This window comes from Berghia stephanieae, chromosome 6 (genome assembly GCF_034508935.2).
Source record: "Berghia stephanieae isolate SIO BIC M18660-M18661 chromosome 6, UCSD_Bste_1.3, whole genome shotgun sequence".
Classification (NCBI taxonomy): Eukaryota; Metazoa; Mollusca; class Gastropoda; order Nudibranchia; family Aeolidiidae; genus Berghia; species Berghia stephanieae.
Window position 1 is genome coordinate 32,791,341 of NC_088365.1, and position 15,000 is coordinate 32,806,340.

At 35.7% G+C, this 15,000-nt stretch overlaps 2 protein-coding genes across 2 annotated transcripts in view; both read left to right on the top strand.

Annotated features, from left to right (window-relative positions):
* The window catches only part of LOC144974897 (blastula protease 10-like), a 27,263-nt gene extending 23,290 nt beyond the window's left edge, over positions 1–3,973 (top strand). Inside the window, exon 12 of the mRNA XM_078918365.1 lies at positions 3,834–3,973. Coding sequence (XP_078774491.1) covers positions 3,834–3,901 — 68 coding nt within the window. The 3' untranslated portion in view covers positions 3,902–3,973. The remainder of the gene's footprint in view (positions 1–3,833) is intronic.
* Positions 3,906–15,000, top strand: part of LOC144974896 (uncharacterized) — a 38,183-nt gene continuing 27,088 nt past the window's right edge. The window contains exons 1-9 of the mRNA XM_078918363.1: positions 3,906–4,034; positions 4,579–4,716; positions 5,254–5,354; positions 7,669–7,790; positions 8,435–8,553; positions 10,109–10,244; positions 12,576–12,715; positions 13,134–13,274; positions 14,078–14,257. Of these exons, the coding sequence (XP_078774489.1) occupies positions 5,307–5,354; positions 7,669–7,790; positions 8,435–8,553; positions 10,109–10,244; positions 12,576–12,715; positions 13,134–13,274; positions 14,078–14,257 (886 nt within the window). The 5' untranslated portion in view covers positions 3,906–4,034; positions 4,579–4,716; positions 5,254–5,306. The remainder of the gene's footprint in view (positions 4,035–4,578; positions 4,717–5,253; positions 5,355–7,668; positions 7,791–8,434; positions 8,554–10,108; positions 10,245–12,575; positions 12,716–13,133; positions 13,275–14,077; positions 14,258–15,000) is intronic.

A 15,000-nucleotide genomic window follows, 5' to 3' on the forward strand; every position in this document is an offset into this window, starting at 1 on the left:
TATATTAAAAAAACAAACAACGCTTTTGAATCACACGAGATACATCAGTGTGCTCGTCGCATTGAGAATTGAAAAATGAGATATAATCAAGAAAACCGACCGGAAAATAAAGAAACTATCATTAAATTAAAAAAATTGAGCAATATTTTTTTCAAAATCAATCTACTAGAAAATTTTTTTATTTCTAAACCTATTTTTGTGAAACAAAGATAAATGTTCTCCTTTTTGCAAGCTGTTCAACAATGTGGTTTTCAAATTTATCGTATACGTAATCATTTGGAAGCTCCCGAGAAAGGTATTTTTGTGTAATCTCTTTCACACACACCGCGCGCACAACACACACACAACACAAAACACACACACACACAAACATATACAAACAATACATAAACAATACCCACCCCTGGTCATTTATTGCCTATATTATTGATGTTAATATATACATCCCATGCTGATTGTCACTACCCCCCCCCCCCACCCCCCAACCATTTCCACCATCCAAGTACCAGCGGCCTTTTCTCTTTGATTCCTTATCATGGTCTACCCGAAGCCCAACACCTCGATCGATTGTGGTTCAACCCCCCCCCCCCTCCCCCCTCCCCCCTCCCCCCACCTTCGCCCGTAATCAATTTATAATTTTCTCTCTGTATAGAGCGCCACGTGCACAGTTATATACTATTGAATGACACTGACCTTGCCCCTCCCCTAACACAAGCCAACAGCAACCCAAGCTATCCTCTATCACGTGACCTTAGATCCGATGCTGCATACCGCTTGAGAGTCTTCACTATCCAGATCTCGTTCATGGTCACGTGAGAAGGCTATATCCGTTCGGGTTCGGCGTTCGGCGTCTCGTTCGACCCGATTTCGTTAAAAGCCTAATATTACCCACGATAATATAGATGAATCATCTCTCATTCGTCTTTAGTGGTTCATTCATTGTGTTTTGTTGACAAAAGGGAAACCCAAAACGTCAATATTATCTGTCCTTGCTAATTAAATCGAAGCTTCCATTCTATTTGACTATTTTTTATTGATCACGTAGCCTCAGTGATATACCATTTGCACATGTGATCTGTAATCAGAAGGTCTGACGATCAACCTCAGGCGAAGAAAGTTAATCTTTTGAAATGATTTGTTATGTAATTTTCTTCTTCTTCTTCTTCTTCTTCTTCTTCTTCTTCTTCTTCTTCTTCTTCTTCTTCTTCTTCTTCTTCTTCTTCTACTACTACTACTACTACTACTACTACTACTACTACTACTACTACTACTACTACTACTACTACTACTCTTGCTTTGTCTTGCACTGTTTCATGCCCACTTTTTCATATCTTTATTCTACATTAATAGACTCTTTACGAAATCGTACCGATCGACGAGATACGAGGAAAAAGTTACCCGGATATAGCCTTCTTACATCACATCTCGACGCCATGAACGAGATCTCGGTAGTACCGATGCTGCATATCTTTGAGAGCCTTCATAAAAGGCGGTACACCTTCAAAGGATACGGTTGACAGAAAGTGACGAGTGGTTGTGTAACACCAAAGCCATGTGGCTTGGACCACGAGGTTTTGTATGTAATGGTTGCGTCACTGTCTCAACGCTCATGAATTAATTAGTAAGGCTGGACTCGAAATCTAAAAACGAAATTTGTGTTTTAAAATCTATTGAGTACATCAGCGTGTTCGTCTCATTAAGATGTAAAGAATGAGAAAAAAAATCGGCCGATAAATAAAAAAGTTGCTTAAAAAGCTAAACTATACAAATGCAATTTTTAAAATCAATTTTATTCGTAAAATAGTTGGTTTTCAACCGATTTTTCTGAAATAATAACCAATGTCCTTTTTAAAGCTAATTTCAGCAATGTGACTTTCAAATTCCTCAGATCTATATTTTTTATTTTTATATTTCAGCTATTAAACCTACTCAAAAAGGTGTTACATTTTTTGCATAACAATAGCGTAATACATGGACGGCGAGTAGAGTCTGATTTGAGAGCCTGTGATTGGTTGAAGACTTCGGGCGCTCGACTCACAATTCTATTTTTGTTTTATTTACCAACCATTTTTCTTGGTGCTAAATTATACAAAGTAAGAATTTCGCATCTGAAAAAACAACTCGGAAGTTCCTATCTTTCTATGACAATAAAATTGATACCACGATTGACACAATTGGCCCACAAATAAGGGAGTTATAAAATATTCATAATCATTTTTTAAGTTACAATCATTGTCATCAAAGTCATTTTTTATGTTTGTCCGATTTTTACCAAACAAAGTGCAATGTCAACGAGTTACACCTGCGAATGAAGAAAAATGATCAATTTCTACAACATATTTTATTTTCATCGCAAAATGATAAATATCAAAGCACACTTGACTTATTCCTGTTTTCATCTTCTAAAGGCAGGCTCTCCATCTTCGTTCTGAATTGTTGTGACGAGAGAACGGGAAAGAAAATTTGATCACGTGATCGTTCGTACAACTTGACGAGTGCAATCGTTAACTTGGTATTGTTTAACTTTCACGAGGCCTCTGGCACAATCTGTTAGATTGACTCACAAAAAGAAACTGAATTCCTGCCGTGCTTCATCATGTCCCAGAGGGGGTTGAAAGTTCAAACATTCCATTATCATACTATAGATCATTATGGTTAAATTCTTCTTCAACTCTACCAACTCCGTTCAATTGAATCAAATCAGCAATATGATCTTTATACCTTGTAAAAATGGTAGGATTAATAAATGAATGAAGGAAAAGGTGTTTTAACCGTGTTATGTTTGATAGAAGTATGTAAATGGATCCTCATTTATGTTCTTTTAAAAATCTCATTATTTCCAGTTTATCCATAGCTGAAATCAGTTAGGGAAGTTTATTATAGCTTTTATTTGACATAGGTTTAGTCATCGCTGATATGATGTGACTCCACCGACGTATACTTATATGAAGGTCAGATATCCGAACACAATCATGGGCCTAGTTTAACATTGTTGTAATTGACAATAATTTGTGTCATTTTTAAAGATCTCCATTACAACAATGGGCCCACAATAAATTGAGTTATCAAATAAGTATGCGTCTTACTCCACATACCAAAAGTAAAAGGTCAATACAATTATTAAGCGTCATCGATGTCTAGTCTGCAGTTTAATTATAAACGAATGCAGTCATTTAGTTCAGTCATTGGCAAAACTAATCACAAGGAGTTTTTGTAGGGAACATTATATTTGATTATTGAAAGAAAATGATACATCTACACCACGACTTACAGAAAGATTTGTCTCTGTGATTCATAGTCATCACCGATTTGCTTAGATTCCCAAAGTATCTTGCATAGAAGCGCACCCCACCGAAAGCGTTTGGCATGATCCCTTTTACATTGTATAAATTGGGGATACTCCAGCTGTATATGATGCATCTCGTCGATTCAACGCACTGATATTCTCAATAAACAGGGTACAGATATGAAAAGGTGTGTATAAAACACTGCCAGACAAAACAGAGACAAAAATACAAGAAAAAAATACCAGCCCTAATAATCAGCCTAGATACCTCGAGTGGGGATCGAATCTCTGACCTCCTGATTACCAGTACGAATGTCTTATCATTACACCACAGAGGTTAACCTCCGTATATTTTGGGATGGCATTTTCTCTTTTATTTTTCTCTTTGCTTTGTCTAGCATTATTTCATACACACCATTTCAGATCTTTATCTTACACGAATACCTGCTCCTTAATTTGTTACTTCAATAAACAATGGTAGTTTCGGCTTGATGGCTGTAACAAGGCATGATAGATACTTGACTTTATCTGTTTTTATTTTAAACAGACTTCGATATGAGCTCCTTCCAGTACAAAGTCACAACAGAGAGCTCCAATGGGCAATTGCCAAAGTGAGTATACAACCAAGACACGGTAAAGATATACATCTGCTGTCAAAATCGAGGTTTTAATACGGATCCATCTCCATTACCTGTAGACAAAGAATTTGCACTCATCAAAAGAGGCTCCAAGTGCCAATCCCTTATAGGTACGTCATGCATCTATTATTATTATTATTATTATTATTATTATTATTATTATTATTATTATTATTATTATTATTATTTATTATTATTATTATTATTATTATTATTATTATTATTATTATTATTATTATTATTATTATTTATTATTATTATCCTATTCTATTCACCTCCATGTCCCTACTTTCTAATTATCTCTCTCTCTCTATCTCTCTCTCTCTGTCTCTCTTTATCTCTATCTCTCTCTCTCTCTCTCTCTCTCTCTCTCTCTGTAATATTGCCCAACAGGCGTCATGTCTTGTCTTTCATGTTAAGTTTGCCGTTGGCTTGGGACCTTGTAAAACCCTTTGAGCTCGTTGAGTGGATAATGCCCTATATAAATGTTCTTACTTGAATTTTTAGTGTAGACATATCTTAGGATTTCCATCACTTTACCATCTTAATCATTTCTTTGTGACAACAGGAATTATAATTTCTAGTTCCCCTATCCAATTATTTCCATTATTATCATCATTAACAATTTTATCAATTCTATTTATTTCTTAAAAGGTCTGCATTCCAAGGAAGAATCATTCACTATTGCTAGCTCAGATGAGATCCAAGCAACTGGGGTGGCATCTGGGTGGTTAAACTCGAACAAAAAGTCATTGACAGTACCATTGTGTTATTACCGGCCTGCTAAAACTGGTCAGTCATGTGAAACATATTCAAATGAATGTCGCCATTTATAAAGCACTTGTCTATGTTTACAAAAAAAGTCAGGCCAAGTTTTTAAACTGATAATTATTTGATTCGCCAAGGATGAAACGTTAACTCTTTCCTTACCGTTATTTTTCCCCGAAACTCAAACCCACCCAAAATAAAATTGATTATTACACTCAAAAGGAATTATACATGCTATACATAATTTTGTTCATCAAAACAAACTATCCATAACAGCATAAATATAACAAAAACAATCTTTAAACTTTGTGATGAACAAAAGAAATATGAATGCGAAAAATGTTGGGTTGTATGGTAACAAATGTGACGCTTTTCCTGTAGTTGGTACGGCGAGGGTTAAAACAAATTAATATACTACACATCGCCTCAAAACGGTTTTATGTTGGGATGCTTTAGATGCAAAAAAAACAATGTTTTCTGAATTATTGCGACTTCTCATTCATTTAACGAGGATTTATATATTGTTATGCTGATGTAATTTAATTTACTCTCCAATTTCAGACTGCGGAGGTTCAATTACATTAAGCAAATCCAATCCAGAGGCCACCATTGAAATGAGCGGCAAAGGACATCCCGATTTAGAGTGTACATGGATTATCAAGGTGAGTTGGCCATGACCATAGAAATGTATATACATAACGATTATGTATAAAAGCAATCAAGGTGACGTCACTCAACTCTTTCTTTTAGTTTTTAGACATATATTTATGTGATTAGTTCTCACTAAATTCTATTAATCAGACTATTTAAATGATTAAGGTTACACAGTTTTGTGCGTTGGTATGTTGTATCTGTCTGACAGATGTGAATATTTTAACTAAACGCACATCATCAATCATTCACGTACTGCAATCAGATTCTAAAACTAGCATTAATATGAGTAATAATGAGCCACCAAATATGTGACTTATCGTCTCAAAACAATATTATGTCGGGATGAATCGGGCCACGAAAGTGACTTTAGGATTAAAATGGTAGAAAATATTAATTATTGAGTGTTTGCAATGCAAGAAATTTGTATTTATTCTCCACGATAACGAATAGAAATTAATCCCTGGTTTCATATTAAAAAATTGTGTCCTTAAATTCAATTTTCAGCACTGGGGTAATCTCGATATAAGACGATTTTGAGACGATGGGTTACATATGATTTTGCGAAATTAAGGAGCAGCACTGATGTGAGATAAAGATCTGAAAAATGTGTATAAAAAGCGTGCCCTCAATGTGAGGATTATATAGGCCTTAAAAGTGTCCCACCGATAATCAGCCAGTCGAGGAAGACTGATTTTTGGGGGATGTTTTTTTCTTCTTGTATTTTCTTTCTTGTTTTGTCTGGCGCTGTTTCATAAACACCTTTTCAGATCTTTATGGCCACATATGTTACAATCATTTGTCTTGTAAATAAGTATATCATGCAGACCACCATGCATTTGATATGGAGTATCTCACAGGTCATGACGAGGGGGTTTAATTGCGTAGGTGGAGTGAGGTCTTCCTTACTCTCCTTACGCCATTGAACTTAAAAATTAATCTTAGTAACCGTATTAAAAACAAACAAACGTGTTAAAGAAATGTTGGTGAATAATTTCAATTGTGACATCATCCCATGCCGGGCTTTCCCTCGCAATTGGTTTCCAACCAGCATATTGTGAGCAAAAAGATAAAAATCGTAGAATACAAGTGTGAGACATTGAGTGGGACGCATGATGGTCGGCCTCTACCATCTACGCATTTACAAGCAAAAGTCCGAAGCGACCGATCGTATTTACAATTTTCTTGGGCCGTCATATCGATGGACCGGACGTGTATGGCAGCCTTTACATTGCAGCCTGGAAACTCAAGATCAGGCGACCCACATTGTGACTGAATGACCAAGGCAATCCAGACCCCACACCTCCCACACCTCCTGATGAGTACACCTCCAGCTTCTCCCATACGAGCACGAATCAGAAACGCTGGATCGCAGCCTTACCTATCGGGTACATCTCGAAGGAGTTGCCCGGAAGATAGAGAAACGCAACAGTCTTCTGATGAAACTGGTGGGATCAACTGGGGGTGCTAGTCAAGCGCTCCTGGGGACGTCCGTCCTGGCATTTTGCTATTCCACCGCGGAGTATTGCGCTCCAGTGTGGGGTAGAAGCAAGAACGTTGAGACGGTAGATGTAAAACTTTGCAAGACGATTGCAAACAACTGGCTGAATAAGATCAAAGAGAGAGAGAGAGAGAGAGAGAGAGAGAGAGAGAGAGAGAGAGAGAGAGAGAGAGAGAGAGAGAGAGAGAGAGAGAGAGAGGGAGGGAATGGGAATATCCCTCTCAAGCTCATTGGACGGTGCCTCTGTTTCGAGATGAAATAAGTCCCGGCAACCCTTGTACGTAGCTTCCCTGACTTCGAACAGAGCTGCATATACGAGATGGAAGTCGTTTGAGATGAAATCAATCCATCGAGGGGGCTGGGACATCGACTCCTGGAAACTGGGGGAGAAGTTGCCAGGCTTTTCCGTCAGCAAGAGGAGGCATTGGGTGGCAGCCAATCGGTTTCGGTCGTGAACCTGCATTCACTTCATCAGTGGGGGCTTGCTATCTGTCGAACAGGTTTAAGGGTGATCGAAAGCAGAACAGATAGGAACGGTATGCAAATAATTTCTATTTCAAACCGCCATGAGGTAGCGCCTAGACATTATTTTTTTAAAAAGCACCCTGCATTCTGCATGTCTCGCGTATGTGTTCAGTGCTGCCTTTGGATAAGAACCCCTTTTGAAGCGCCTAGAGCTCATCAAGAGGAAAACGCGCAATATAAATTCACGTTTTATTCATTTTAAAAGTATCTAATAGAAATATTTGTATTATAAACATAAACCTTGATAAAATTATATGTAATGATGCATCCTCATTAAAAAAAAAAATTTTTTTCAACAGGGAGTTGACCCCAAATCAACTTTGGTTTTCAATTTTGAGGAACTCAATGTTAAGAAAAATGGAAGGTATTGTGACGATGCAGTTGAAGTTCGGCACTCCAGGATCGGAATGTATGGCTTAAAGTAAGTAGTTCTTTGCAAATTCGTTTGCATTTTTAATGCTCTTTTATTGATAAAACCTCTTAATGTAAAGAAAATAAATAACAACAGCAAGAACAAAAACAAAAAACAAACAAAAAACAAACAAAACAAAAACAAAAACTAAACAAAAATAAAACAAAAACAAAACAAAATAAAACAAAACAAACAAACAACCACCCCCCAAAGCCCAACAAAAACTTTTTAAAAAAATACTTAAGAATACAACGTTGGGACATGAATTATCCACAATCACGCTCGCATCCGACAAAATTCTTTCAGATCAAAATCTTCTTACTCTCTTTGTCTTTCTTTGGACCTTGTTAAGATAAAATAAATAATTCCATTCTTCGCCTCAAGACATCCTATATCGTTTTTTTACAACCCAGGGAGTAGTGGGATCTTATTCCTTTCAATTGTGCAAACCTCATTTCATTCTCAGTCCGAGCACATTTGCCCTGCTTTCCTTTTAGAAGCATATTATGCTTCTTCTCCAGTGACGAATCGTACTACCTGGAAATAGTGCTGTTTGTTTGTAGATTGCATTCTTTATTTCTTAAACCCGTCAAAATCCATTAACATTTTAAACAATATATTAATTGGTAATATACCTCTTCCGCCCAACTCAGGTATTGTGGAGAAAAGCCTGACCACTCCATTCGGTCTATCACAGACAAACTCCTGGTGAGGTTTTTTACCTATGGAAACTCCGAATCATCTTTCAAAGCTACAGTAAAAATGACCAGCTGTGAGTTTATATATATATATATATAATATATATATATATATATATTATATATATATATATATAATATATATGTACATATAAATAATATTATATATATATTATATATATTATTAATATATTAATATATATTGTATATATTTTTTTAATATTTAATTTTTTAAAAATTAATTAATTAATTAATTTTTTTTAAAAAACTGAAATGGTAATGTTTTATTCAATTAAAAGCAAAATATACAATATAGAATTTCTGTTATCCACAACTTGTAAAATTTGAAGAAAAGACAAAGACTGAGGTTTTCCAGACATCGGCTACCATGGCTTGCAATGCAGCCAAACGTTGTCAGATATTCTACAATCATAGGATTCAATACTCTGATGTCACGTCCGGCCAGCATAGAACAGATTGGTTCTAAACAAAGAAAATCGTTACTGTTTATTCTTCGTGCTGGCTATAACTTTTTCACATGTCATGTGATCAGAATGTATAAAATCAAAACATGATCAGATTTATGTTTTTCTCCTCTGGACACACTTTAATGCTCGTCGGAGATTTTTTTCATCAAGGCGTCCGCCATTGTTCCAATAGTTTAGAATCAATTATTAAGTTGCAATCAATTATTATGCGTCAATACGAGGGAAATGACCTCACGACTGTTGAATCATGTTCATGATTTCCTGACCAAAGCTATTTCTTTTGCTAAACAATAATTCATTAATTCATTACTCCACCCTTTACTTTATCACATTACCGTAATGAGGTCGTGATAAACATTGATCTACAACATAATGTTTAATCTCTATTACCATTATAAATTTTATTTAGAATAATCGCATTTATGTAAAGTTCTTGAGACTTAACCCAGAAAAGATTTTCTGTTGAGGCAACCACCCCTCATTTAGTCTATGATAATATTGAATAGCGCGACAAGGGCTTTTAATTTCTTCTTCTTCTTCTTTTCTTCCTCCTACTTATCATCATCATAACCTTCAAACTCCTCTTCCTCCTCCTCCTCCTCCTCCTCCTCCTCCTCCTCCTCATCATCATCATCATCATCATCGTCGTCGTCGTCGTCGTGATCATCATCATCATCATAATTGTCGTCGTCATCATCATCATCATCATCATCATGACACCCCTTTCCTCCTTGTTCATATTAAAATCGGGTCAGATAAATAATGAATTTTACCTGGAATTTAAGGAACACTTCGCAAATTCCCAGGTTTGAGAGGTTTTGTCAAGATTTAAGATGAGAGTCATTTAAAATGGACGAGTTTTCTGGCCAAATTTTTAAATGCGAGTCTTTCTGAAATACGACAGTTAACTGGTTAACAAGACATAATATAAACTTTACCCATTTGCTAATATTTCACTATAAATTCGATTTTCAGCATACGTAAAGCCGTTTTTAGAGGTTTAGCCTTATCTGATTTCACTTTAGACAGAACTTAAGAGTTTTAATGTCATAATGTGATATAGAATCAAATTCTCATACATGACCTTTTCCATATAATATTTCTCTCTCTTTTTTTGTGTGGAATGAATTTGGGACGACAGATGATGATATGTGTTACGACGTGGCTGGTGATAGAGGCCTGAGTTATGTCGGCCCAGTCAACTACACACGATTGTTTGAACCATGTCTTCCGTGGGCAGAGATGACGGAGTGTTATCATCACCCCTTCTTAGAAAAGTGAGTGTGAATTAAAGGGATTATTCACATTATCAATGCTGATGGAAAGATGTATTGAAGTAAATAAAGATCTGTATATGTGTTTCATCGACTATTCAAAAGCCTTTGATAAAGTACAACACGAAAAACTATTCAAAATTCTATCATCCTTGGACATTGATGGTAAAGATTTAAGAATATTACGGAATTTGTACTGGGAACAAGAAGCAGCAATGTGTGTTGACAACGAACTAAGCAGTTTTACACCTATTAGAAGAGGAGTTAGGCAGGGGTGTGTTTTGTCTCCAGATTTATTCAACCTCTATAGTGAAATGATATTAAGAGATATCGAACATAAGAAGGGGGTGTGTATTGGAGGAAAGAATGTAACAAATCTGAGGTATGCAGATGATACGGTTCTACTGGCAGAATCTGAACATGAACTACAAGAATTACTGGATGTTGTAGTCAGGAGTAGTGAAAATATGGGACTGGAACTGAATATATCTAAAACAGAATGTATGACGGTATCTAAAAATAATAACCCACCAGCCTGTGTAATAACAAGCAGAGGACAAACAATACAACAAGTTGAATGTTTCAAATATTTAGGCTTCAATGTAACATCCAATGGAAAATCAGATTGTGAAATAAAGAAAAGAATAGGTATGGCGAAGAATGCATTCAACCAGCTGCATACAATTATGAAAAACAGGAATATTAGCATGAAAACAAAAATCAAAGTCCTGGATTGCTATGTACTGTCTGTGCTGCTATATGGTTGTGAGAGCTGGACCATAAACAAGACCATGGTTAAAAGACTGGAGGCAGTGGAAATGTGGTTTTACAGAAGAATGATGAGGGTGTCATGGATGGAAAGGAAAAGAAATGAAGAAATTTTAGAAATGGCAAACAGAAAAAGATCACTGATAACAAAAATCATCAAACGCCAAATGGAATTTTTAGGACACATTATCCGCCACCCTGGTTTGGAAATACTCGCCTTGACTGGAAAGATGAATGGAAAAAGAATAAGAGGAAGACAAAGAATAACGTATTTGAAAGGGATAAGAACTTGGACAGATGAAGCTGAGAAAGGTGGCGCTGCTTTAATAGAATTGGCAAGAGATAGATCAGCTTGGCGGAAGATGACCTCCGACGTCTGCTTCAGATATGGAACTACATGAGATGAGTTCTTTTTTGTGTGTGCCCAAGTCCGGTTTGGCCTGAAGAGAGAGAGCATCAAAATTGTTGTTTATTCTTGTATTTTCCTGTAGCTCAGTAATTGCGTCTGTATATTTTACTGATACAATAGAAATATCAACCGATTCTAGATCACTGGCCTTTCTGATGAAAATGGTACCTAACTTTTCAAGTTTTCGATCACAAAACTAATATCTTTGTCCCTGCACTAGAAAACGGGTATCAATACTGAAAACCACTTTTTTTCCTGCCATCTGTGCTTCCAAACTTGTATTACTTGTTTCACTGATATCATTCTTTATCATTGCTCATGTTAAGAGTTATTTCTTTACTGGGTGACCTACCGCAAGAAGATATCTTCTGACAGTGCTGGATGAAATAGACACACCATGCTCACTAGGTGCTTGTCAGAGCCCATGACACAAGTACACACACACTCTCTCTCTCTCTCTCTCTCTCTCTCTCTCTCTCTCTCTCTCTTTCTCTCTCTCTCTCTCAACAAAGCATCATCTCGAGGCGCTTTTCTTTTTTTTTTTCGACCACAATCACCGTTCCTTTTTGGACTGTCACTGCCAGTGCCTTTGTTCTGTTTTGAAATGTAACCCACTGTGGATTTGCAATTGCAAAATCCCTAAAGCTCATTGTTGTGTTTTATTTCAAGTATACCTACTTGCTATATTTTCTGGTGAGGTATCCTCCAGGAAACACTTTTATGAATGTCTACAAATGACTTGGAAAAAAGATGTTGATGCATATTAACACTTGTAATCTGGCTGCCGAAGGACACTCACATAAAAAATTGTTGTTGTTCAAAACAATGCATTCATAATCAGTGCTAAATGTGCCCAGGAGCGTCATAGAAAACCCTACTCTAACTCTAATTGATCCAGGTTAGTGCCATTATATCTAGTCCAAAGGGCAATTATAAGTAAAACTACACCACCTGCCCTTATTAATTTGCACAAGGGTATGTATTATATGGGACAAGCGGTATATAAATAAATTACATTATTATTATTATTATTATTATTATTATTAATTATTATTATTATTATTATTATCATATATATATATATATATATATATATATATATATATATATATATATATATATATATATATAAACATATACGTATATACCTTTTAAAGGGATATACAAGGGCGGGATATAGACATATATGACAACTTGGACGGGAATGCTTGCCGTAATCCTGACAACAGTTTCCGGCCCTGGTGTTATACACACAAATATTCATGTCAACGTGAATATTGTGATGTTTGTGGATTAGGTAAGTTTTATTTATCAAATTCATCATCATTTATTTATTGTTTCATCATTTAATTTGGGTCATAATCAACGACTTAATTCGAAAAGAGTGCGCATTGGAAAGGAAGATGAGGTGGTAGAGGAGGAGAGAAAGCAGAGAGGAGAGAGAGAGAGAGAGAGAGAGAGAGAGAGAGAGAGAGAGAGAGAGAGAGAGAAGAGAGAGAGAGAGAGAGAGAGAGAGAGAGGATTTTTGTTGTTGTTGAAAATACAACAGCTTATCATTTTAAAAAATTTTTTTTTTTTATCTAGCAGATTATAAAACGATGTCCATATCTAGTGTGTTTGTCAACACATTTTATCATTATTACAACTATGTACCCTTTGAATGAGCTTCATTCCGTCAACTGAAATTATTAATTTGTTATAATCATCTACGACAGAGGTTCCCCAAGACAAGATAGATTACTGTGATAAACTAAAGGAGACTGGGTTCTGTACTACGGATGCTGCTTTAGCGGTTAAACACTGTCCGAAAACATGCTTTGATCAACTCCCAAGTAATAAAAATCCTTTGCCAAAGTGTAAGTACCAATTTCATAACATTTACTTAACCCTCTCCTTACCACCTACAGCAAAATCGTCACATTTGTTACGACACAATATGCATTTTTTCTTATTCAGATTTATTTTGTAGATCACAAAGTCCTTTGTTTAATTTATAAGAACTTAAAGTTGTTTTGTAGAGAGATTGTTTGAGTTTAAAAAATCAATTTTTCTGCTGGGTAAGCCCGCCATTTTGGGAAAATACTGAAAATGATCGGTAAGGAGAGAGTTAATGTAAAAGTGTTAGCTATTAACTTAGTTCAGTGAAAGGAACATTTTGTTCGAATTTCCAACCAAGAATCGTATGTTCTGTGTTTTGTTTAACCTCATTAAGTTATAAGAAATGTTTTGTCTTAAATAAATGAATAAATAATTGGTCATTGGGGAGCTCGAAGGAATCAGGAAATTGCGAATACTTCCGACTCAAGTGGATTTGGACGGTGCTGACATATTATGGCAACCGCATATTGCTTTTGTTCATAACACTTGTGAATCGAAAGAAAATCCCCACTATAACCAACATCACTGAATAATATTTAAGTATGCAATCATGTAAAAAATATTCTTTAGGAACACGATCTAATTGCTTAGCGTGAAATTATAGGGATGCGATTCTTACATGGATGTTAAAATTGGGAACTGGAGACATTTGAGTTTGATATATAACATGGTTGAAGTGTAAAGTTGAATTAAAGATTAGTAGGATTGGTTTATTGATGTGATTTATTCTTTTTTTTTTTTGAAAACTGATTGATCACTAGGCAAATTTCATGTTTACCAGACACAGAAATTTCCTGCAATCAACCAATCCCACCCAGCGACGGAGAGATTGTTGGAGGGAGTAAAACCGAATACAAATTAGGAGAAACTGTCCAATATAAGTGTAAAAGAGGAAAAAATATTATCACCGCTCGATGTTTGACAAGTGGTCAATGGACTGAACTGGGATCTGCGTGTCCGAGTAAGTAATTTCTTAATATTGTGTACAATGATCTAGTTAGCTCTGTACCAGGGACGGCTGGTAATAATGGGCAGGGTGGGCAAATACCAGCCTGTTTTTTTCAAGTTATAAGCTGTATTACCAGGTCAGAAATAATCAAATCTAAATTAGATAATTTCAAAAGTTACTACTTAAACTTGATACTTCGTACTGAAATCAATTTGTGTGTATTTTTGATAGATTGCGAATGACCATGCACCCCGTAATGCATAAACCAGGATACGCTCCTGTTCTTTTTATCAACACCCCCCCTCCCCTCCCCAACCACTCCACTCCGCCCACATCGTCATCTCATCGTCACGTCGCCTGACGGTGAACTAACTCCGATTTTTGCTGTCTGGCCTCTCTAGTACTAGGTCGGGCTAATTCAAATGAGCCCACCTTAATAACCAGTGAACACTGAATAGAGCTTTTGGCAAACGAACTTTTTCTTATTTATTGCCTTACTTGTGCTGGTACCATTGATGTAATGACTTTGGGAAGGTTCCAGTATTGAATTAAATTTATTAACTTACTAATATTATATCAATTTAGTATTAATTTGTGTTGTTTTTATATATTTGTTTATCCATTTAAATTATTTCTTTTTTTTTTCTCGTTTTCTTTAAGTACTTCTCAAAACTCATTTATTTAAATTGTTTTCTTATTTGTTTTTTGTTGTTTTTTTGTTTTTGTTTTTTAACAAATTAATTTGTTAGTTCTTT